Here is a 26560-nt window from a genome sequence, read left to right on the forward strand (position 1 = left end):
CTTGAATTGATCTTCATCCTTTACAAGGACTTGGTTATAGCCTGAATAACCATCTAACAAGGAAAACCTTTCAGATCCAGATACAAACTGCAAGATTTGTTCCATAGAAGGCAATGAGTGTCTATCTTTCAGAGAAGCCCTGTTTAAATCTCTAAAATCTACACAAAGGCGGAGTTCTCCATTCTTTTTCCTAACTGGAACTAAATTAGAAACCCATGAAGTGTGTTTGATAGGAAAAATAATGCTACTATCCAAGAGTTTATTCAATTCTTTAAGCATAAGGGGTTCTAATCTGGAATTAATGGGTCTATGCTTTTGCCTAATTGGCTTGGCATTTGGCTCTAACTCAATGGTATGCTGGGTAAGTTGAGGATCAAATCCTTTTAAGTCAGAATAATCCCAAGCAAATACATCATTAAATTCTCGAAATAAAGCAATACAAGCTTCTCTTTCTTTATGAGAGTTAATCTTACCAATTTTGAGGAGTTTGTTCTTGAATATTTCAACCTCTTCATAGTGCTCCTCCTTAATCAGTATGCTAGTTTTATTCCTTTTTGTTTGGTCATCTGGATTAAAGATTGTCTCCAAAGTGACCAATCCTCTTGGCAACTTATTCGATTTCAGTTGGATAATCTAATCACTGAATTGCAGATTCAACTTGTTTTGATCAGCAACTGAAAACACATCCTCTTCTTTGAGGAAATTCAAAATCTGCTCATCACTATCAAAAACTTGCCAATTAAACTTGTTATCAGGAATTGATGGCCTAACAACAACTTTCACATGATGTTGCATATTTTCCATACTTTCTAGAATATTGAATTGTGCACCTACAACAGCAAGTCTATCAGCATGTTGATTCTTGCTTCTAGGAATGGATATAAGGTTAAATGCATCAAATTCTTCTGTAATATCCCAAACCCTATTCTTGTATAACTTTAAAACATCATTCTTAACAGTATGCAAACCTCTGACTTGATTGACAATTAACTCACTATCACCAAAGACCTGCAAACATCTGATTTGCCTTTTCCGAGCCCACTCCAATCCTTGAATCAAACCTTCATATTCAGCATTATTGTTAGAACAAGGAAAAGCAAAGTGATAAGCTGAAAAATATTTCTCACCTTGTGGAGATACAAGCATTGCACCTCCACCTGCCCCATTTTTGCTTTTTGATCCATCAAAGAACAACTGCCAAACTTGATTCTGTTGTTCTGAAAATTCACTTGTATCTTTTACAAGATTTGGCATAATAGAATCTGGTTCACAAATCATATAAATCCCAAAACCAGCATCTTCCACCTTGCTATTTTGTGCATTATGAGCATCTTCCACCTTGCTATTTTGTGCATTATGAGCATCTTCAGCTGCCTATTCATCCAAAAGGATGTATGGAATACCATCGATCTGTGTATTAGGAGATGAGGCAGAAAGATCATCATGTTCAAAGGCTAAACAGTTAGCATTAATTGGACTGGGCACATAAGGTTCAATGTGATCTTTAGCAAGAACCTCGGATTTTATAGTGACCTTTGTACCATATCTGGTTCGGAAAAGCATATGAGACCAGTCTGATGAAAGATATCCCCCAATTTTAGCTGTGAATTCCTTGATAAACAAAGAGCAAAGTATGGGGGTAAATCAATCACATAAAAGTCTTGAGATATGGAGAAATTGGGGCAAGCATGAAGGATTAAACTTGCTCCTTTTATGGGACCAACTGTATTAACAAATGAGCCATCTAATTGCACTACGCCTTTCTCAAGAGGTTCATATTCTAATCCTAACTGATCTGCTACCTTTTTTGGCAATACTAAGCTTGTAGCTCCACTAACAACCATACAATTATGAACCAGCTTATCCCCAATGATCAAAGAGACATAAAATGGAGGAGGTTTCACATCTTTACCTTGTATTTCACTCCCTTTCTTGTCACTGTTCTGAGGTGCAGCTTCCTAATTGGTCAACACAACTTTGTTGGGTTCTTTTGCAACTTGTTTAGAAGCTACCTCATCAGATAAGGCCTGCTTCAATAAATCAGTCTACCCTGGAATAGCTAAAGAATTCCATATAGACATAGTCACATTCATTTTTTTCATATTTTCAACTATATTGAACGGAACAGTAGCGTGCACCTTTGGCTGGACCTTAGCAACAGCAAGGTGTAATTGTTGTTGTTGCTGCTCATGAGTTGTCACGGGATGAGTTTTTTGTAGAATATGTTGTACTCTAGGCACAGATGAGTCTGTTGCTGTTGTATCTTTATTTTTTAGTGCAGAATCATTATCTAAGGCTCTTTTCTTAGCTCTGTTGTATACAGCAACAGGAGGATCATCTTTGCCTATAGCACAGAACTCATCTCCTTGCCAATTTATGTAAGTAGCATCAGCTGGGATTATATCTTGTTGTTGCTCAGGTTTAGTCTCAGGCACATACTGTGAAGTTGAAGTACCTTGAACCATTAGGGCCTGATTTATAACTCCATTTGAACACGTAGCTTGATTGTGAGGCTGATTGCAAGGATAGCACCAATCAAATTCTGCGGCTAGATTGTTTTGAGTAGGGACGATATCTCTAACTGCATTCAAAGGTGCAGGTGCATAAGGCCTATAAGGTCTTTGATTGACATTCTGCCTATTTCCAACGGCATTATTATTCTGATATGGCTGCCTATTACCTTGGTATTGGCCTTGGTTTGGTTGCTGGAAAGGCTGACTTACAACTTGATTCTGAGCCTGATAAGGTTGTCTAGGCTAAAACTGTTGTTTTTTAAGGTTTACAAGCTCATTGCTGAAAGTTTGTAGCAATCCTTCAATCTTTTGTTGGTTGTTCTTAATATCTTGAAGCTCAGGAGAAGGTCCCGCAACCACTATTTCTTGACTAGGAACAGTTGGCAAAGGATTGAATGGTGGTATACTTAATGGCATGTTGGACTGGATATTGGGGAAAATAGGCATTGGAGGTCTGGGTGCTATTTTACCCGCTTGGATAAGGCTATTTTCAGCTCTCACAGAAATACCAAAAGCTTGGGGCAAAGATACACCCCCCATAGACTGTATCATCATTGATATATCACTATTTAAGCTTTTCAAATAATATAAAAAAGCATGATCAGCTGAAAGTCTTACCGAAACAGAAATCCTATTCCACGTCCTTTGAAAACGGCTGTTGAAGTCCATCATCTGCTCTAGAGGAGCACGTTTGATGGTGGTCAGCTCCTCTACCAAAGACAAGTGATCTGATTTGTCTTCAAAATGTTTCGTAAATAATTCACCAAGCGTATCCCATGAATTTATTGAAGCTACAGCCAACGTTCTATACCACTCTAAGGCTTTACTCTTAAAGAATGCTGCCAATAATTTAACAACCACATCTTCTTCAGTAACATGATGCACACTACATAGGGAAGCGACATCTCTGATGTGATCAATTGCTGTAGTCTGACTTTCACCAGTAAAATCAGACAAACTTTTAAGTGCTGCTAATGGCACATCATGATGTTGTAAAAAGTTCAAGGGGCTGCCTTGATCAAAAGGAACAAATGCATGCACTCTTGGGAGTGCCATTATAGGAAAAACAGGAGGAACAACAGCTGTAAATGAAGAAACAGCAGGTAAAACAGGTGCTGTAGCAAATGTAGTACTTACTGTCAATAATGAAAATGTTGAAATTTGAGGATCAGATGTTGCTGATTTGCAAGTTGGACTTGCTGAATGCCTGATTTCCTTTCCTTTGGATGGTCTTTCTCTCCTTCTCTACACTTGAAAATCGGGTGTTGATAACTGAAAACGGTTCAAAGGTTGAGCCCTTGCAAGTGTTCTTCCTCTTCGCCTAGGAGGCTCTAGCTGCAAATATTCAAAAGAACTTGAGCTCCTAGTGTGGATCTATCTCATAAAATATGAAAAACACTGATCTTTTCCACTCTTTTTTACAAACAGAGTCGCCAGATATACCAATATATCAATAAGAACAATAAAAATCTTTGACCTTAAGGAAAAGGTCCCACCGGGCGTGCCAAAACTGTTAAGGCCCAAAAGTGCACCTGAAAACTAAGCTATTAAAACCTAGCACTTTGGGATAACATGGGAGCAATCATGAGTCTATGGGTAAACTATTATTATGATTGGACCTCCGGATAGGCTGATTCCTGATAATGATGGATCACCTACTCTAACAAGACCTTGAAGAACAGCTTCTGGAGAAAAGGGAGAGGGAATAAATGAGGATAAAAGGAAAAATACAAGGAAAACTAAATAGGGTGATACACCATATAATTTAAAAAGTGACAGAAAACTCTTCTAAATCCACTTGTTTTACACATATAACATCTCTGAATTCATATCACAAAAGTGTTTCATGCAAAGGATTATTGCTCAGAAAAATTGAAAGGAAATGACTTTCACAAACAATTAAATTGATAAACCACAATGCATGACCTGTGATTCATGCATGAGATAGAAACTTCAAGAAAGGTTATTTGATAAATAACACAAAAATGAAAATTGCTCTCAATCACACGATGAAAAGAACTCAGAAATGAGAAGGCATAAACTGATATCTATTCCTCTGAGTGAGAAATAGTCTTTCCATAGCTAGGTGCTATATCTCAAGCACGAAACTGACATAGGCTAGGAAACTCACAACTTCAAAGCAAAAATCTGGCACCATTCCGGCAGCACTTCATTATACAAATTTTCATGGATGAAAAAATGAGAGCCCAAGTCACTTATTTATAACTTTTGCCTAGTCAAATTCAAATGCAAATGCTCACCAAATTCGCCCAAATCACATGTCATTTCATCCCACTCACATTTGGCGATATATTTCATTTCATTTCTTCCAAGTATATGACGCCAAAAATGAAAGTCCTCCACCTAGGCTCCAAGTTCAAACTTTTCCCTTGGTCCACACTTTGCAACATAAAAAACATTATAACTTAAGCACATTTTTCATCCACATTGCCTGACTTAGGAGACTTAGTAATCTTTTTTTAAAATAAAAAGTATTTTCCCTTTCCTAAGTCGTCCGGCAATAATAATTAAATATTAAACCTTAGAAAATCACTTGCAAATCAAATACTGATTAGTACCAAATTGAACTATGAATTTGAAGTGTTGAAAACTGTCAAATTGACTGGGTTGGAGTTCTACATTGAACTTCCAAAAATACAACTGCCTGAAAGACACTAAAAATAGTAAGTCCTGAAAACAACTCCAAAAAGATTGTTCTTTGAACCCTGTAGCTCAGCACGAAGAACCTAGAAAAACCCAATGATCATGATAACTGACATCAACTTACTAAAAATAGTAAGTTTTGCAAACTCCTCTGAACTATTTGCATGTCATATCACTACGAAGCTTACAGAAAACCCAGAAGAAAACCTTGATTCATTCTGCCCAACTCCAACCAGAACATCCCCGAAAACTGCCAAGAGTCCTCCTAGAAAATAGGAAACCCTAATTTATGCTCCCAGTTAGCCTACAAGTCTCCGACATAGGCTAATGGCTCACTGAACTTCTCCTTACTAAGAAGGGGACATTACAATCCGCCCTCCCCAAGATTGCTTGTCCTCAAGCAATCACAAGCCTGGATGCTGTGGAATCTCTTCACTCTCCCAAGTAGCATCCTCTGCAAGTAAGTTCTTCCACTTCACCAAGTACTTCCTAATTGTCCTCCTCAAGGAGCGCTATCTGAAATCAATAATCTCTTATGGAATCAACACCAACTACCCTTCCTCATCCAAAGGGGGTAAATCTGAAGAGACCACTACGTTGTGTCTGAGTGCCTTCTAGAGGTGAGATACGTGGAAGACATTATGAACTCTGCTACTCTTTGGTAGCTCCAACTCGTAAGCCACTACACCAACCTTCTTGGTGACTCGGAATGGACCATAGAAACGTGGCTTGAGCTTTTCTGCTCCACTCTTCTTGAGAGAAGATTGTCTAAAAGGCTGAAGTCTAAGGTAGACTGTGTCTCCAACCTCATGATCGCTCTACACGTTGTTGATCAGCATACAACTTCTGCTGATTCTACGCAATCTGGAGGTTATTCTTCAAAGCCCTCAGAATATCCTGACACTGTTGCACCATATCCCTAGCTTGAGGGGCTTTGCTATCACCAAACATCAAATCAGCAAAGCTAGGGGCCTCGTAACCATACAGTGCCATGAAAGGAGACATCCTAATGGACATGCGATATGAGGAATTATAGCAATATTCCCCTAAATGTAGCCATCTCACCCATGTTTTCTGCTACTCTGAAACATAATTTCTGAGATAGCCTTCCAACCATTTGTTTACAATCTTTGTTTGTCCATCAGTCTGGGGGTGGTAGCTTGTGCTTGGAGTATGTTGGTTGAAAATTTTGTAGACTTGGGGAAATATACAAAATTGTGGTTTCAACCACAGCACACGAGTAAAAACTCTCCTAATTAAGGGAAGGCTCCCCCTATCTAACTACAACTTTGAAAATAAAATAGGATGGGACAGCAATCTTTCTTCTTTTTTCAAGAAAGACAATATGAAGAGAAAAGGATAGAGATTGAATATGAATGGCAGTAACCACTTTCAAGTGAAATGAGAGAAAGGAAATGAAGTTTCCTGAAAGCGCAAACTTCCGTCACTTCCTTTGGGACGAGATAGCAATATCAAGCTCAAAGACTTGACTATTGGAAGTCCTATCTACCCTTTGCTATACTAAATTTAACAATGAATAAAAGACAACAGCTCAAAGACTAGAATAATCTATTCTTTCAACACAAAGACAAGAACTAATGCAAGCTCAAAGACTTGCTGCTATTTCTTATCAAACAGTAGTTTTTCCTCAAGAATAGATGCAAGCTCAAAGACTTGCTGCTCCTTCTAGAGATTTTTCTATTTTAATTAATCTTCTCTACTTGTAGCTCAAAGACTTCAAATCAGATTGGACTAAGCTCCTTTAGAAACACTTTGCATAGAAGAAATAAAAAGATTCAAACTCAAACATGTAGCTCAAAGACTCAAAACTTGAGTAATCCTTCTTTATTATTCTTCAAAACCTTCAATTCACATACATAAGCTCAAAGACTTCTTGCTGTAAATTTGGTAGAGTTTTTGCTTGCTTTCCAAAAGATAAAAATTACAATAGACCCCTCAAGTATTTATAGAAGAGGAGCCTTGAGAAAAAGGTGGGAGGATCCTAACTAGCTTGAGAGATTCTCTCAACCACCAAGACTCATTCAATAACTAACTGAGACTTCATTAACTAACTAGGAGTTATTCCAACTAACTAAGACTTATTCCAACTACAATCCTAATCGGACACAACTTGTAGTTGCCTTACATGTAATTACAAAAGTGCAAGAAATGTGTAACTTGCTTTTTATAAGAAATACTTTTACATGTAACTTGTCAAAACTAAATTACAACTAAAGATTACAAGGGAAAATTCAACTAAGTGTTGAAAAACACTTAAGTTGCATTTTGTGATGACACAAATCCTTGAAATTTCTGGATGCTCGCTTGTAGTTCATCGGGATTCGGTTCATGGGTGTTCTTGGCAACAACCATAGTCTTCACAATAGTGTCGTGACAGCGGAGGAGCGCAGAATTGTTTTTATCCAGGATAGACTGGATTTCATGCAGAAAGGCTTGGTGTTTCATCAATGCTTGAATTGAAGCTGCCAAGAATTGTTCGCTCCTCCATTCATTATGAATCCTCATCTGTAAATCAGCAAGAACTTCTTCTTCTGGAATTAGCTCTCCATCCTGACTTACCATGTTGCAAGAGGCCCTTTCACAATGCGAGACAATATCTCGGAAAACTTTACCCCGGAATCTCCTTGCATCACCGATCTCCTCAATGAGGGATTTAAGAACAAGGGTCTTGTTTTTCAAGAGTTCTTCAAATTCCAAGTACATGACCCGGGAAGAGATGATGGCGTGCTCCTGTAGAACACTCAACTGTTGTTGGGGCATGGTACGCCAGATTGTCAAACTTTCTTCAACACTTTCCAGATTCTTTTTGAAAGTATTAGAAGTTTGATCCAGTTTCTCCTCAACAGTCTCCAACTTAGACATTATCTGAAAAATGTCTTTCATTACCTGTACACATTGATCATGAAGTTGATCAACCCAGAAATCCAGTGCTTGTATTTTCTGAGCAACCCTTTCCACTCCACAAATTGATTCTTGGGAACCAGAAGAACCTATGGAGTTACTCCCTTCAGCAGCAGGTTTTGTAATTTTATGAACGGTTGCCATAAGTTGTCGGTTTTCCTCTTCTAGCTTGTCTTTCTTTGCTAGAAGGTTATCACACCTTTGCACCAGTGAAGCAATAGAAAACTGAGCATCATGTTTAATGACCTCATGTGTTTGCTTGCCCAACTCTATCCTTGTAACCTTATAATCAGCAGCTGACATTTCATCAAGTGGCTTATCTGCAATAGGTTTCACAATTTCAGCTACCTTCATCTTGTTACTGTTAACAGTTACTCTGGAGATAGTCTTGGCCTTCTTAGCAACTTTGGATATGGACTGTTTGAGTTGCTAGTAATCAAAGGCATCAGGTGAGATTTCTTGCTTCTTCCTTTTCGGGGTAAAAGAACTAAGCCATGGAGGCAAAGTCATCAACTCCCCTCCAGTCACAGTCGTAGGCAAAGGAGAAGCAGTTTCTATTTGAATCACCGTGGTCATCCTGGGAGGAATATCTGTTTGGACAGCGACCACGGTTTGCTCAGTTACTAACGGGCATGAAGATTGCCTCATGAATTCTTCAAAACCAGAAGTAGAAGTATCAATTTCTGATAACTGAATGCAAGTAGGAATATTCTCAGGAACTTTCAACACACTCTCTTGTTGATGATCAGGAGGTGGCTCGTATGCTGAAATGGGAATTGCATTCTGAGGAGACTCTTCCACAAGCAAATCAGGAGGAGAAAGAGGCGTATCAATAAAAACTGGTGGAATGATCTCATGAGGTGAGTCTGAAACTGGAGACTTAGAAGCATCATCAGATTGCTTCCCTTCTTCTAGATTATCCAAATCGATCACCTGAACATGAAATCGTGATTTTTCCTTCCCACGAACTATCGTCTCCTCAGGAGGAAGCACTACTACCCGACTAACTCGCAACTTGATTCTTGTGCCTGAAGATGATGCACCTTCCTTGTTGTCAACCTGAATCTCAGACTTACATCCAAGAGGCCTCGTAGAATCATCTTCTTTTCCAACCTTGATTTTTATAAGTCTAACAGCATTATTTTTCAACCATGCGTTAGTCTTAGCCAAGATAGGTTGAAATCTCTAAAGGATGGATATGCACTCTTTGTGTGACCATTGGATCAAAGGAAGTGAAGCTTCCTCGACCCTCCAAGAAATGTATTCAGGATCAAGTATGTGCCCATCATCAATCATCCCTTGTGGGATGTCCACCAAGTTCAAATCAACAATTTGCTCAAAAGTGAGCCTGCAGTAATCCATCTTCAAAACTTCGTCTTCTGTGCGGAGATCTACCCAGATGTCCTCAATGCGATGCACATGCACAAAGGATTTCTTGATCCTTCTCCTTCATACCCCTGTAATCAAAATCAGCTCTAGGTTTAAACTTTTTGAACATGATTTCCTACAATTCAGTCTCCATGGCCTTAGCTTTCACACAGATGTGACAAGGGAATACCGGACAATTTTCAGTGGATTTGTGGTAGAGATCCCCATTCCAACCTTCTGTCTAGCAGACTGAAAAGTGTGGACAGCCATGATCTGTCTTCCCAACTCCATAAGAATGATCTTATCAGTTGGGTATCTGGGAAGCATATATGGCTAACCACCATAGCATCCGATCCTCATATAGGTGAAGGTGGGAAACTGTAGAAACAAACATCCATATTCGCACACCCTTTCCCATGCCTCATCCAATACTCTTTTGTTCCTCAAAGCTCTGTCAAACTGGCACATGAAATATCCGAAGAATGCATCTTGAACTCTTCTGAAATGCAATCTGTTGGGTCTCAACGGCAACTGGTCATAATATTCCCAAACTAGTATAAGTGAGCGATCACCCTTGGTAGAAAGACCTAGAAAGTGTCTAAGTGATGCTGCCAAGTATACCAAATACGAATTCATGTAGAAAGTCATGGTGGTAGGGACTGCTACAAGTTGTTCACACAAGGCATCGCTGATGACTTCTCCTCATGAAATGTGATGAGATTGTCTTATGAACATGATGAACCGATACATCCATGGCTCAAAGACATTAGAATACTCGAGGCCCATCATCTTGTTGAGAAGGGTTATGGTGTCTCCTATTTCCCATTTGAAATCGCAGCGGTACAACTTTGCCCACTTTGAGAAGGAGGCTCGTGGCTCTTGGATCCACCTGTTGATATGTCGCTTGCAATCTTTTTCCCTCTTCACATAATACTCTGCTGCACTTTCTTTGGAGATTTCCATGTAAACAAGTGCAGGAGGTATTCTAAAGACCTTCTCGATCGTATCTGCATCAAGACGGATTATAGCTTCGCCACCATCATTTTTGATGACTCGTCTCTTTGTCAAAATGATGGGCGCAGGCGAGAACAAACTCAGGTTCTAGGGCAGCCACCGAGAAAGAAGATGCATGATGGATATGGCTGTCCAACAGTCGCTGCAAGTTATTATCCTGTGGATCTTCTACCCTTTTGACGAATTCCAACATATCCACGTGCCCTATTTCCGTATCTCTGATATGATCCAAAGGGGAAGAAACTTAGGAAGGTGCTACCTCGTTCTGATATTTGTCATATTTGTACTTCATCTTTTTTGAAACTGGAGATGCCGGCAAATCTGACATTGATTGTGAACCTGGAATACTGTGATGAAGACTTAAAAGAGTTAAGGCAACATCATAGTCAGCTGCAAATATCATTCTTCCTTCTTCAAATGGGAATTCAAATGGGAAAAACTTCGATTCTTGAACTTCACGATTTTGTGGGAGGAAGAGGGGAAATATATAGAAATGGGAAAATCTTGACTTTGACCAATTTCGGATCTTGGGGAAATTTTTGCATAGATACAATTGGGGTTTTAAAACCTGAATGCAAGTACACCTGTAAATTTGCAAATAGAGAAATGGATGGAAAATGAGAATTTGACTTGCGGAAAATGACGGAAATGGAAAGTACGGATACAGGAAACATGAATGGATAGAAATGGGAAAATCCAAGAATGTCATTTTCATGAAAATGGGAAGAACTTTTCAACATGTAATCTAGTTTTTAAAACCCGAATTTGAAAGGGGGGGGTATTTCACACTTTTCAACTTGGAATTTTAACAAAAATTGGTTAAATTCCTTAACCGTAAGGGAAGAACAAGAATTTCCAGCGAACTTGTAATCGGGATTAAAAATCCCAAATACAAGTAAAGAGGGAATATGGGAAGAACAATGCAATTCAAAAATTGCATACCAAGGGGAAGATCTCTCTCACAAAAACCGATTTTTTGGGGGAAGAACAACATATTTTCAAAAATGCAACTAAGAAGGAAAACAAAGAAAGCAAGAAAATAATAAAATGAAGGAAAGAAAGAAAAGAGAACATACCTTTCTTCAAACTGAAAATGCTTCTCCAAAAATGCAATCAAACTTGGAATGAAGAAGAATATCCAATAAGTAGAAGCAAACTGCAATCCCCAAACCCTTGCCACGTTTTTGGAAAAACGTTTTTAGTTGCAAAAACGTGGTTATAGATGCAAGGAAATAGGGCCAAATCCTTAGGGAAATACCATGTATGAAAGTGTCAAAGCCAAATGCCCAAGGAGGAGATGAAGAAATGGCATTAAATCCTTTCAATATGCAGCCAAAGGAGGGTCACGTGGAAAAAACGTGGCAACAAATGCTTCTTAAGTGGCTCATTAAATGACTGAAAACTTATCACAAACTCCACGCCTAGGTAAGAGAGGTAAAAACGAACTAGGAGATTGCAGCTTCATGAAGTTTTGATCCCCCAAAATGTGGCATTTTGGAAACACGTGGTTGCTGATTTAGACCAAAAAATCAGTAAATGCAAACCCCAAATGGTGTGATAAGTGTTTACAAATGCATAGTAATAGGGTGAAATCCAAAACGCCTCTCCTTCCTAGAAGATCTCCACAAAAATCGATAGAAAATTTCCACAAATTTGCTTCCAACTGAAAATCGGGTTTTTTGGAAGATATGACAAGTTCGAATTTGCATAAGTAAGTGAAAATCGGGTTTTTTGGAAGATATGACAAGTTTTCATTTTCACTTTTTCCTCAACAAAGCCAAATTCGGGTTTTTTAGAACAAAATGCAAGTTTAAAATGTCAAAAATGCACTTGATGAGCAAAATCGGGTTTTTTAGACCAAAGTGCAAGTTTAAAATTGTCACGTTTTCACTTACAAGGCAAAATCGGGATTTTTGGAGAGAGATGCAAGTTTTACTCACTTGTAAAGGGGAAATAAAACCACTACAACAAGTTATAACTTGCACACATGTAATAGGGGTTTAAAATCCCTATTACATGTAAAAACCATTAAAGTAGGGGTTTTTGGAGAGAACTACAAGTTTACTTGTAACTCAACCAAAAAGTCCCTATTTTAACTAAAAAAGCCAAAAAACAATAAAAATAATAAAAACAACAAAGGGGAAATTTAAAACAAATTACAAGTATTCATCTTTTAATAAAAATGCACATGTAATAAGCTAAAAATTTCTCTATAAAGACCAAAACAATGGACATCATTAAAACTTGCAATTTGAAGAAAATTCTCCACCTGCAGTCGAGATTTTAAAACCCGAAATTGAAGGAAAGACATAGCAAACGAACCCAGAATGCGACGAAATTTGAAACGTAGTTCGAGGATGGACTGAGGATTAAGCCAATCCAAGGATTAGTCGAAATTTTGCCTCGAGAAGTGTGCCATAGAGTAAAATTTTTCATTTTTTCACAAAAATTTTATGTAATGGTCCTTCATTTTTGGAAACAAAAAATAAGGACAACAACTTCAGCTGAGTTACCCCCGCTTGATGAGGAAGGAGAGCTAGTTTTGGTTCCCGAAGCTATCCTTGACTTCAGGGAACGTTCTTTGAGGAGAAGGGTGATCAAGGAATACTTGATTAAGTGGAAAAAGTTACCAGCAGAGGATGCCACATGGGAAACAAGGAGATTCTACTGCATCCAGCCTTACAGTTGCTTGAGGACAAGCAATTTTGGGGAGGGCGGACTGTAATGTCCCCTTCTCGTTGATGTACTTCCAGTGGTCCATTGGCCTATTCCTGAGACCCGTAGGCTATGGAATGAAGAATTAGGGTCAAACATTGATGAGGCGAGAACTTACTATTTTTAGTAAGTCAGGGGTTGGCTGTTTTTAGTGATACTGTCCAACTGAGCTTTCCATGCTCTGTCACTGGGTGTGAAGATCATGCTTTTCAGAGCAGTAGTTCATGACTTACTATTTTTAGTAAGTGGCAGTATGGAGTGTTTCTATTTTTGGCAGTGGACAAGGTCTTGATCTTGCAGCAGTTCAGTGGTCTTCCTTATTCAGCTTCATCCCGGTCTTGTTAATAATCAGTATTGGAGTCATAAGTGATGTAATTAAATATTATTTCTTTATCCTAAGGTTTAATATTTAATTAATTTGATTATTGTTGCTACTGATTAATGACTTTGGGAAATTATGCATAACATGATGTCTCCTAAGTGCTAGGCGAATTATTTATGTCTGGAAGGGGACGCCAACATTAAAATGGGAGATGTTATTTATTTCAACAAAGTGTTTGCTAAGTCAAATCGTGGTCCTTGTTGCTTGGCGTGAGGTTTGACTTGAGGAATGGCGCCATCCTTGGAGTCCACTTGGGTAAATGAAATGCAAATGGGAAAGATGAATTTGTGAGCATTTGCATTTGAATTTGGTGGAGTTTGAGGTTATAAATAAGAGCCTTGGGCTCTCATTTTGGTTATCTTATGAAATTGCACCGTTATGCTGCCGGATTGGCGATTGAAAAATCTGAGCTTCGAAGTGTGGCTTCCTAGCTAAGTCTCAGTTTCGTACTTGGAAGATAGTACCTAGCTATGTCCTTGTATTTCCAATGTTGTTGGTGAGTGAGTTTGCAGATTGTGGAGTGTTTTGTGTGGGATTGGAGTGTTTTCTGGTTGCTAGTCGCAGAGCTACTGAAACTATATTTTGCTCATACCTCTTGGCCAGGCGATTCCATCATTCTGGGTACTGGCTCATCCATCTTTCCAGCTACTGGCGATTCATCTTGTAAGTTTTTAGCACCTTGCATTGAGTATGGAATTTTATAATGCAAATCGAAATTCTTTGGTTAGGCGTTGGGTTTAGGAGGTGCATTGGGATGCATGCCAAATAAATGAGAGTATTTTGGGAGCTCACTTTGGGTTTGTTTTCATTGTTGCTGGTATAGTATTGGTTTAGAACTGTTTTGGGGTGAATTGGGTGAGTATTGAGAGAGTTATGAGTGTTTTAGTGGGCTCGTAAGCTGTTGGTTTTGCATTTCCAGCCTGCAGATTTGATGTTAGCAGAATTTTATGCTATTTATTTTGGATGTTCAGCATTACTCTTCTACTCTCACTCTCTTTGTTATTGTAAGGTTAAGTAGTAGTACTACTAACCATTCTGGCTTGTAAACTCTCATCCAGCTGAAAAGTGGAAGAGGCTGACTTGCCGCCTATTTCAGTTAAATTGTAATTCAGTTTTCCTGCTGCATAAGCGGTCGAGTGATGATTGGTTGTAATGGTCCTCCCGCTGCATAAGCGGTCGAGTTGAGTTTTTTGTAATTTCAGTCCTCCCGCTGAAATACTGCGGTTGAGTGATTTGTGTTTGTTGTATGTTTCTCTTGGTTGGTTCACCTCCAAGTTTCTTGTTTTCCTGCTGGATAAGCGGAAGGGGCTGGCTTGCCGCCCAGTATTGTATTCACTTTATCTTTTCAGTAGATTTGAGATCTAACAATCCCCTATTCACTGTATGCTCTCACCTTCCCATATTGGGCACTTCGTGATCAGAAAGTGGAAGGGTTGCATTTTTCAGCAAGCTTTGAGTTTATGATTTCTAACCTTAACGGGTTATTTGCTGGTTGATGATTATCATTGGTCCTAAAAACAAAAAAAAAAATCTGGGATATTACACAGCACCATGAAGCTCATCAATGAGCTCACCAATCCTAGGAATAGGATACCGATTTTTTATGGTCCTTTGATTGAAAGCTCAGTAATCCACACACATGTGCATGGTGCCATCCTTCTTCACTAACACCACTGCTGAAGCAAAGGGACTATTAATCGGCCTAATGTACCCCATATCCAGAAGCTCCTTTATTGCTCTCTCTATTTCATCCTTCTGCTTCTTCAATTATCGATAAGGAGTAGTAATGACCGGCTTAGCGCCTTCTTCTAACTCAATGATATGCTCGGTCCCTCTTTCAGGAGGTCTTCCAAGGGGCAGATTTTCAAAGACCTTGCTCCTTTTGGTGATCAATGCTTCAATGTCAGGAGGATAATTCTTTTTCTCATCTATGGGGTTGGATGGCATGATCATGCACTCCGCTGCCCAGTCCACTTGATCATGTCGGATCAGCCGCTCCATCCTCTTCAATGAAACAATTCAAGGGCCTCCAATGGACATCCCTCTTAGCACCACTCTCTTTCCTTCGGACATAAACTTAAGCTCCATTGTTTGCAGATTTAGAGTGATCTTGCCAAGTGATCGCAGCCACTAAATGCTAAGAACTGCATCATCAGTTCCTCCAATGCTCAACACAAAGAAGTCATTCTTAACTTCATAGTTTCCCAACTTCGGAGACATGTTGGAAACCATTTGGTTGCAAGATATTGTTGAACCATCGGCTACCATAACTTTGAATCCATCAACCTCTTCAGTTATCAAGCCTCTTTTTTCCACAATCCTTTCATCAATGAAGTTATGAGTCGCTCCAATATCTATGGGGGCAATAACTCGATGCTCTCCAAGCACTCTACGAACCCTGAATGACTCATTTTTATGAATGCTAGAGAATTGAGCAACTACTCCCCTATCATCTTGATCATTTTCAGGCCCTTCTAGAACCTCCTCGTACTCACTCTCCTCCAAATCAGTCTGCTGATCTGAAATTTCAGAATCTGATCCATCAGCTGAATATGCCTCCATTTGATGAACATTACTCTTCCCATAGCATCTATGACCCGGGGCCCAAGGTTCCCTGCAAGAATAACACAAATTCTTCCTCCGGAGTTCTTGACGGAGCTTATCATCCATCCGGGAAGGAAACTTCTTATGTTGATTGGAAAATTTCTTCTTGTCCTTACGAAATGAAGAAGGCTTGGACTAAAATTTGGACTTAGGGGCAGCCAACTCCATGCTCCTAGAGTTTTTGATAGCTTCGGCCAAGGTGGGTGGATCAAAGGCTTTAACCCAACCTTTCAAAGGTTCCTCCAGTCCTTCAATGAATAAGACCACCAACCATTTTTCAGAAATACTACTAACCATAACTAAGAGATTCTGGAATTCAGTTATGTAGTTGTCCAAGGAGCCTTGTTGTTTGAGTTTGCAAGCTCTCTAAATTTAACCTCAGGGTCCTTGGAATCAAACCTTTCAATCAGCTTATCTATGAACTCAGCATACGTAGTTATCAAACTATGACCAAGGGTGACCAACCCATAGTACCACCATTCGTGAGCAACACCATCCAAGTGCAAGGTGGCAAACTTGATGGCGTCTTCTTCAGGCATTGGCGTCAAGGACAAATAATTGTCCAACTTTTGAACCCAAGCTCTAGCTGTACTCTTATTGCTCCCATCAAAATGTGCTAGAGTGACCTTCCCAAGAGCTTGTTGATAGTCTCTTGGAGTGGAGTATCGGTTATCAAACCTCCCTTCCCTTCTCTTCTTCTGATTCATGAATTGATCAAGAGACAAAATGTCTCGAATCTCTGTGGGAAGTGATGCATACTCCATGTAACATGCCCATATCTCATCAGCTACTGGGACTTCTACTATAGGTGGCGGTGATTCCTTAGGAAGGAATACAGGTTGCAAGGGTCTTGACACCGAACCAACTGGTACTCCACTATTGTTACTACTATGGTTGCTGCCATTCCCATTACCTCCTTAATTGTTAGAGGTCCTAGCATTGTGTCCATAGGTGTTTTGATTTTGACTTCGACCCCCACCAGCAACTAGAACATCATGTCCATCATAGTATCAAACTTTTTCTCAACTCTCTCTGCAGCCCCATTGACACCATTCTAATTTGATGTTTTCTCTGCCATTGAATCCATTGAATCGGCTGAATCAACCTCTTTCTCTTTGTTTCTCAAAACCTCTTAAAAGGTCTCTTCCACTGGCACTAATGATATCTGAAACTGTTGCCTTCTTTGTTCTCTATTGTAGTATCTGATATCTCTATCACTCATGGAGAACCCTTAACACACAGGCTGGCAGGAAGAGTGGCTCTAATACCACTATAAAGATCCCCCTTAATTTTTTCCAATTTTTTTCCAAAATTACATTCAACACAACACTTGTTAAGGTTTAGACATGAAAACCAAATGCTGCTAAAAGTAACCCTCCACTTCCTAATCACCAAGAGCCCAATCTGGGAGGGTGAGAGCATAGAGTGTCGAGGGGATCGTTAGATGCCAATAACTGAAAATGATTACAATCTTCGGGCGGTGGGCCAACCCCTTCCGCTTATACAACGGGATAATGAAAACAATGCAATCACCTGGCGGTAAACCAACCAAGGACAAGCCAAAGAACTAAAGAATGCAATCACTCAACCACTTGTGCAGCGGGAGGACTACAAATGGAAATTAATATCAACTCCACCGCTTATTCAATGGGAGGACAACATCACAATCAACTCAACCGCCTATGCAGCGAGGACAATTTACAAATTCAAGATAGACGGCTAAGCCAACCTCTTCCACTTATGCAGTGGGAACCAAATAAGAAATCTGAAAGGATAGTTGTTAGTAGCATAGTTGAACTACCCGCGACTCAGCTCGACTGGCCAAGCCCCTAGGAAAAAAACTCGAAAAAACTCAGCAACTTAAAAACACGCTTAAACTTAGTAAAAAATGCATTTTTTTTGCAAAATTTAATGAGAAGATGCATCCAATGAGTCAATAAATGATAACACAAAAGAAACAAGCTGATTCTAGATATATTTAAATGCAAAGTGTCTACAAAATGGCATCCTCATGAGGAATGCTGATGGCTAGAAGCCTGGAAGCAAAATAGTAAATTACTAAATAGTTTTTGTAAAAACAAAAGTAAATACATCATTACAAATTACAATTACAACTTCCTCTTCCCAGCTCTAGCAAAAACATGGGGAGAGGTAGAACTAGAGGGTCTAGAGACTCTAGACTGTCTAGTCGTATAAGTCTGTTGTGGGACTGGGCGTGACTGTGCCTCCTCGCTTGGTATGGTTGATTGAGACTCATCCTCCATCCTGGATGAAGCTATGTCTCCACCTGCCTCTGGCACTGGCAATGAATCCTCATCCTCATCCTCATCCTCCTCAATGTCATCTAGCCTGAAACCAAATCCACCCCCCTCTTCCATAGCCTGCCTCTCCAAATCAGTGATGTCAATGTCTGAAAACAATGGAGGCTGCTCCTGTGATGTCCAATCACTGTAAGGATCTATATCATCCAAGTCAATTGGACCACCTTCTAGTTCCTCTACCTTCTTTATGCGCAATCTAAGATTATATTGCACATAGACAAGGTCATTGAGTCGTTTCTGCGCTAACTTTCTCTTCTTCATGTGGATTGCTTCAAACAAGCTCCAATTGCGCTCACAATTGGATGAACTGCAAGGCTGACATAAGACTCTAAGGGCAAATTTCTTGAGATGTGGGGTGTTTCCACCCCAATTTTGCCACCAAGCATCTGCAAAATAAATAAAATGGAAAAGTTAGAAAGCAAAGAGAAAAGAGAAAACATAATTTATCAATCATTTTAGTCTTTAGATCCCAAAATCCAAATGGCAAATGTTATACCTGGGGTTTGAGTGGTTCTTCCTCTCCTAGCCAGCTTTGAAGAGAATAGCTTACCCCTTCCTCCCTCATAATTTTGGAGCTCACTCACAATGAGGTCTCTCTCCTCAACATCAGGTACCATCCTCTCAATGCATGTACTGAGGCCCTCCATGACTTCTCCATTTGAATCTAAGTAAGAACCCCCAAACCTAAAACAAGGGTTGAGGAAGTACCCTGCTGCATGAATGGGTTGGTGGAGCTGATTGTTCCACCTCCTATCAACAATTTCCCAAATGGGATCAAATTTGAGCCTATCCCCCTTGCAGTAATTTTTTATAGACTCCTTGGCCCTATCCATGGCCTCATAAAGATATCCCATTGGGGTTTTATCCCCATCCACCAAGCGAAGAACTCGAACCAAGGGCTTTGACACCTAAAATTGAAAAATACAAATTACAAAAAGATTAAAATTTAAATAATGAAGTTACAAATTAGTAATGAGAGACTTGAATCAAGAATAACTAAAACTTAAAAATTAAAGGTTTAAAGTAACAACCTTCACAATCTCTACAGCCCTTTGTGCAAATTGGCTATCGAAGACTATGCATGCAACAGCCTCTCTTTCAGGCTTCTTTGAATAAGGTGAGTTAAGCCATTCTCCACTCACAAACATTTGTTTCAAAGAAGTCAATGCAGCAAGAAGGCTTTGCAACGTCAAGAAAATCGTTGCAAACCTTGTGACACCAGCTCTCACCAAATCTTTCCCTTGGGTGTGCTGTCTCATCAAATGTAGGACCCAGGGGTGATTGTAAATATATTTGGTGATCCTCCTTGCATCTTCCACAACTGGAGTCACCCACTCAAGTTTTCCTATGTCCTCCAAGAGAAGGTCAAGGACATGTGCTGCACAAGGTGTCCAAAAAAGAGTGGGGTGCCTCTCTTGGAGGATTCTTCCTGCAAAAGAAGATTTTATTCTTAAGAAATATGCAACCAAGTAAAACAAAGCCACAACAAATGAAAATATTGCTAATGCCTAAAGGTGATAATTTAAAAGGATTCTACCTGCTGACACATATGCTGTTGCATTATCTGTGATGATTTGCACCACATTCTCTACCCCCACCTCCATGACGACATGCTCCAACATTCTAGCCAATGTTTCTGCATTTTTCATCTTGTTGGAGGCACCAATAGATTTCAAGAATACTACATTCTCCTTGCAAGCAACCAAAAAATTGATGATGGTGCGGTTCTTGCCATATGTCCACCCATCAGAAAGAATGGTGCAGCCATAAGTTGCCCATTCAATTTTTTGATCCTCCATCACTTCTCTTGCCCTACCAACTGCCATTGTGAGCAACCTGTAAGTGCAAAGTGAAATTAGGTCTTACTACACAATTTTGATTTAATAAACAAGAAATCTAAAAAATAATTAAAAAATAAAATCAAGTGGACTATGTAGTAATTAACTAACCTCCCACTCAAATCCTTGCGAGAAGGGGCCTTGTACCCCTTTCCTGAAACTGTCATAGCAGTCACCAAATTCAGCCAATAAGCATTCTCCGCCACATTGAATGCAATGTTGTTGAAGTACCAAAAATCAGCTACTGCAATGTCAGTTTTCTCATGTACCTCCTTATTCCATCCAGTGGCCTCTAATGATGGTTGTGCTCCAGGTGTGTTCCTAGGCACAAAATAATCACCTATGGACCCTGCTCGTGGTGATGGAAGTGGAATAGTGCCAGGTACTCTACTAGAGGAAGCAGAAGCAATGGGCGAGGTGATGGTGGGTTTGCGGATACGTGGGCCATGCCGAGAGCCCACTATGCCCTCAAGTGCTTCTTGTTCCTCTTCAAGGTCAACAGAAACACCTTGAGATTCAGCTATGGCTGATCTCATGGCTAGCTTTGCCCTCTCCCTTTGCAATTTCTTCTCTTCCCCAGATGCAAGTAAGGCATTCATTTGTCTTTTTATTTCTTCATTAGTCCCAGGGCATGCTCTAGCATCATGCCTATCTATTCCTGCAAGGTGGTATTTGAGGCGGTTGATGCCTCCATGAAGTATTCTCTCACACTTTATGCATATAATTGACCCAGGATCGGGTCCCTCATAGGCATACCTCCATGCCCCATCTCTAGCACCTCTAGGACAAGTGCCTATATATCCAGATGGGCATGGATCTAGTGGCCATTGCTCCCTTGTCATGATTAATGCTTACTTAACCTACACATACAAAGTGAAAAAAAAAATTAACATTTTAGTTAAACAATTTAGCAAACTATCTACATTAGTTTAAATAAATTTAGACATCATTCAAAAAAAAAATTCAAAAAAACTAGGGTTTGAATTTTTTTTTGAAAACTAGATTCTTCAAAAAAATTGTGAAAATTCAACAAAACTTGTCAAATCTAGTGTTAAATCTTGTGCAAATAACTTAGAAATGATTTAGATTACCTAGGAATCATTTCTAATCCATCTAAATGCAACAAAAAATAAACAAATTGTTTTAAAAAAGCATAGAAAAAAAATGCAAAAACTTACCTGGGAATCTGATTTTCCCTTCAAATCCACTTGGAATCACTCAAAAATCACTCCAAATCACCTTCCAACTCTCTACAAGTTCACTTCCCCCTTCTCAGCCCAAAACACAATCAAAAAACAAAAAATGCATTACTGTTTTGCCGTTTTCGGCTAAGAGACCCAAGCGGCCGAGTTTTTAACTCGGACTCGCCGAGTTTTCGGCGAGTAGTCCATCTATGGTTAGTAGTACTAACCATCTTTACAATTCAATACAAAGATTTCTGAATTTAAGAAATATTGCTAATCTAAGGTAGGCGGCTAAGCCAGCCTCTTCCACTTATGCAGTGGCATAGTAGAAAGTCAAAATGTTGCTATTAGTACTACTAACCAGCATTACAATGAATATAGAATTTGATAACCAAGTGTTGATTAAGAGCTGACAGCTGCAATGAGACCTCCAAACATCATCTAACAACCCAATCTATTCACACTCTCAAAATCACACCCAAAATCCAACTTTCGAAAATCTGATATATATGACAGCAGGCTGGAAATGCATAACCAGCAACACTAATCAACACCAAAATGCTCCTAACTAACTCAGAACCCACTCAAATCACCCAACAACACACCCAAACCGACCATAAGCATTAAGTGACCAAGTACGAACTGGAAAACAACAGCAATATGAACCCAAACACTCAGCATGCATCCCAATGCACCTCCCTAACAAGTACGTCTAGGCTGGAAAGTACGATTTGCATTTAAAATTTGAAAACTCAACAATAGGGGCTGAAAACTTACAAATCTCATCGATGGATGCATATAAATCTTTAAAGCCAATACCCAGAATCAACAGGAGCCCGCACAAAAAACTAGGAGTGAAAATACGCTTCAGCCATGACGCCAACTAGCAACTAGGAAACACACAAAACAAAAAACCAACTGATGCAAACCATTCTCAATATGCTCTATCTATTCTTCTGAGTGAGAAATAGTCTCTCCACAGCTAGGTGCTATATCTCAAGCACGAAATTGACATAGGCTAGGAAGCTCCCAACTTCGAAGCACAAGTCTAGCACCATTCCGGCAACACTTCGTTATACAAATTTTCATGGATGGAAAAATGAGAGCCCGAGTCACTTATTTATAACTTTTCCCCAATCAAATTCAAATGCAAATGCTCACCAAATTTGCCCAAATCACATGTCATTTCATCCCACTCACATTTGGCAATATATTTCATTTCATTTCTTTCATGTATATGGCGCCCAAGATGAAAGTCCTCCACCTAGGCTCCAAGTTTGAACTTTTCCCTTGGTCCACACTTTGCAACATAAAAAACATTATAACTTAAGCACTTTTTTCATCCACATCGCCTGACTTAGGAGACTTAATAATCTTTTTTTAAAATAAAAAGTATTTTCCTTTTAAAATAAAAAGTATTTTCCCTTTCCTAAGTCGTCCAACAATAATTATTAATAATTAAATATTAAACCTTACAAAATCACTTGCAAATCAAATAATAATTAGTACCAAATTGAACTATGAATTTGAAGTGCTGAAAATCGTCAAACTGACTAGGTTGGAGTTCTGCACTGAACTACTAAAAATAGAACTACCTGAAAGACACTAAAAATAGTAAGTCCTGAAAACAGCTCCAAAAAGACTGTTCTTCGAACCTTGTAAATCAGCACGGAGAACCTAGAAAAACTCAATAATCATGATAACTGACATCAACTTACTAAAAATAGTAAATTTTGCAAACTCCTCTGAACTATTTGCATGTCATATCACTGCGATTTACAGAAAACCTAGAAGGAACCTTGATTCATTCTGCCAAACTCCAACCAGAACATCCTTGAAAACTGTGAGGAATCCTCCTAGAAATAGGAAACCCTAATTTCTGCTTCTAGTTAGTCTACGGGTCTTCAAAATAGGCTAATGGCCCACTGAACTTCTCCTTGCTGAGAAGGGGACATTACAAGTCGGAAGACCTGAGAAACTCGGGATTCCGAAGAAGGGAAAGACAAGGACTTGGGATTTCGGGATTTCGAGATTCCAGGATTCTAAAGAAGGGAAAGACAAGGACTTGGGATTTCGGGATTCCAAAGAAGGGAAAGGCAAGGACTTCCGATTCCAGGATTTCGGGATTCCGAAGAAGGGTAAGGCAAGGACTTGGGATTTCGGGATTCCGAAGAAGGGTAAGGCAAGGACTTCCGATTTCGGGATTCTGGGATTCTGAAAAAAGGGAAAGGCAAGGACTTCCGATTTCAGGATTCCAGGATTCTAGGATTCCGAAGAAGGGGAAGGCAAAGACTTGGGATTTCGGGATTCCAAAGAAGGGAAAGGTAAGGACTTCCGATTTTAGGATTTCGAGATTTCGGGATTTCGAAGAAGGGAAAGGCAAGGACTTCCGATTTCGGGATTCTGAAGAAGGGGAAGGTAAGGACTTGGGATTTCGAGATTCCGAAGAAGGGAAAGGCAAGGATTCCCTCTTTCGGGATTCCGAAGAAGGGAAAGGCAAGGACTTCCGATTTCAAGACAGCACTTCACACTTCATGATTCCATTGTTTTCTCTTCGATCAACTGGGGCAGCGCTGGTCCATAGAACATATCTCTGATCGGTTCTTACTGATGGACCAAGGGTGTCATATAATGACAATAGGTTCTTTTCTGAATGGAGGAGTTATTTTGAACCTGCAGAAAGTAGTGTTTCTGGTTGTGATTTGATGGACGAGTTTGTGCCTGAGAAATTAGTAAGAAAAGATGTTTTTAACTCCGATTTGATTTGGAGAAGATTAATCTAGACTGTTCTCGAACAGAGTTTGGCAAAGTTAAAATCTTCGATGGGCCTGGTTGCAATACGAGAATTGAAGTGGAAGCAGGGATGTCACATTGCATGGCTGTGCCGGTTGGCTTTCACATGGGAGATTGTTGGAAACGTGAAGCCCAATGGTCACATGACCCTTTGCCTTCTTCAAACTCTTCATTTCATACCTGAATATAAATATATAAATCAATGTGTACAGTCATGTATTGGATCAATCTATAGATGATTCTCCCTGCTTCTAAGTGGATGTAGTCATTAATTGGTGAACCACATTAAAACTTGTGTTATACGTTAGTTGTTCTTTATTCTGTTTCTCTGCTCGTTTTAAATTAACATTTATCTCCCATAATTAATACAAAGAAAGCCAATGCTTTTACATTCCCAATGCAGAACGTAAAGGAGAACAAAAGTACCTTCTGCTTTCGAGCAGGCCGGCAGCGGGAGCATCACCATTATTTTTAGCGCTTCTAATGGAGCCTATCAATGCTTCCTCTGCACCAGCAGACGTTCTGAAACATTCAAAATGTGAAGGATCTCCATGTCCCAGAGGAATCTTGCTCTTTCCTTTCGGATTCATATGCGACATCACATATTCTAGGACGCCTCGAACGCCAAACAATTTTTGGCCCGTCACAGCCTCGTTAGGCCTGAAATTCCATACCTGCTTGAGAAAAGATGAAAAAACAATGGGCCGTAAAACAGAGCCTTCTTCGCATTCATTGCTGATCAATTGCTCACTAAACCAACTCTCCGTGACTGAAATTAACAAGAACTTAATTATATTTACAGGGATTTATTTTTACCTGAACACCATTGCCGTTATTCTCCATGGTGGCTTTCCAATGTTGATCTGATGGGGGTTTGTAGATTAAGCTTATAAGTCTATCTTCTTTTCTCTTCTACTCTATCCTATTGTTGTAAGGCTTTGTAGATCAGTTTTCATGGTTGAATTGAAAAGAAAGTACTGAATGTTCAAGTAGAGATGTTTTTTATTGTTGGAAAATTTTGCATACCATACAATATTGCTAGCAGGTACGTCGTTTTGTGCAAACATTATGTTTTATAGGATGGAATAGAATCATAGTACGACTAAAAATAATATAGAAATATTTTTTTAAATAATTTTCTTATGATTTCATTGATATTAATAAGAATATTCGATTTATAGTATAGCAACAAAAGGTTTTTAGTAAATGTAATCTATTTTGTTATGTCTAATAAGTGGAGTGATGTTAGAAATATAAAAATAAAAAATTATTTTATCAAGGTAAAAATTTGTTTTCATATCAATTTTTTTGTGTCACCAAAATGATATCATGGTCATGTGTAATTGATTTAAAGTATTTTTGTTAGAATAATTAATTTGTCAATATTACTAATATAATTTTATTAGATGAAATTTGTTGAACTACTTTCAAAGTTTTACTTATAAACGATGTTTAAAGGTTAGAATCAAAAAAAATTAAATAAACAAAAAATTTAATTGCCTTGCAAATGTTGATGAAGAAAAGATAATGTCAAATGAGTATTGAAGCTCTAAATATGATGACATTTAACAATTACATCTGAACCTTAATACAATTAAACAAAAATTAGAATTATGTTGCAAATGTTGATGAGACAATATCAAAAGAGAATTAAAGTTTTAAATATAATATAATCTAATAATTATATTGAAATGTGAAAGCAGTTCACTCTAAATTGATGAAAGGTGTTAAAATTTATAGATTTAAAAATATAATTATTAATTAGTTTTTATTTAATTTAATTTTTTATTATTAATTTTTAAAATATTATAAACTAATAGATACAAATTTTATTTATGTTACTAATTATTTGAATGGAAGTCTTTTATATTTTCTCTATTTCCTGTTTTAATAAATTAAAATTTAAAAAATATATGCATTGGTCCACAATCCTTTAAATAAAAAATGATGTAGAATAATAAATAGTGACACGAAAATAAGTTTGGACTATTAACATTTTTATAGTAAAAAACAAATAAAGATTGCATAATTTATATCACACTAATAATATTGTTCATATCTTTCTAATTTTAAAGAAAATGTGCATTATAAAATTTGGTTGAACTATTTTAATTCTAACATCACATCTCATTGGTTCATTTGGTATCAACTAATAAACTATTGATGCATTAGTATTCATCTTGCTATGATAGGAACTAAAAATAATATTTGTTTAGCTAGTTGATAGTGATTATGGCTAGTT

The 26560-nt window shown here is 38.6% G+C and overlaps 2 protein-coding genes across 2 annotated transcripts in view; both read right to left on the minus strand.

The window, feature by feature from the left end:
* LOC131059925 (S-alkyl-thiohydroximate lyase SUR1) overlaps positions 1–25368 on the minus strand; it is a 78825-nt gene extending 53457 nt beyond the window's left edge. The window contains exons 1-2 of the mRNA XM_057992996.2: positions 25135–25368; positions 24745–24995 (exon numbers count right to left, since the gene is read on the minus strand). Of these exons, the coding sequence (XP_057848979.2) occupies positions 24745–24995; positions 25135–25161 (278 nt within the window). The 5' untranslated portion in view covers positions 25162–25368. The remainder of the gene's footprint in view (positions 1–24744; positions 24996–25134) is intronic.
* Positions 18130–19241, minus strand: LOC131875296 (uncharacterized). The gene is made up of 2 exons (XM_059219377.1): positions 19000–19241; positions 18130–18889 (listed from the first exon to the last, which is right to left on the minus strand). The coding sequence occupies exons 1-2, from the start codon at positions 19148–19150 to the stop codon at positions 18291–18293; spliced, it is 750 nt and encodes a 249-aa protein (XP_059075360.1). The 5' UTR covers positions 19151–19241; the 3' UTR covers positions 18130–18290.
* Positions 25369–26560: the final 1192 nt, after the last annotated feature.

Source organism: Cryptomeria japonica, chromosome 1 (assembly GCF_030272615.1).
Source record: "Cryptomeria japonica chromosome 1, Sugi_1.0, whole genome shotgun sequence".
Lineage (NCBI taxonomy): Eukaryota > Viridiplantae > Streptophyta > Pinopsida > Cupressales > Cupressaceae > Cryptomeria > Cryptomeria japonica.

Coding starts and splice junctions, on each gene's coding strand:
- LOC131875296 (XM_059219377.1), bottom strand. CDS start 19,150: ATGGAGGGCCTCAGTACATGCATTGAGAGGATGGTACCTGATGTTGAG. Junction 18,890..18,999: donor AAGAACCACTCAAACCCCAG/GTATAACATTTG, acceptor TTTATTTTGCAG/ATGCTTGGTGGCAAAATTGG.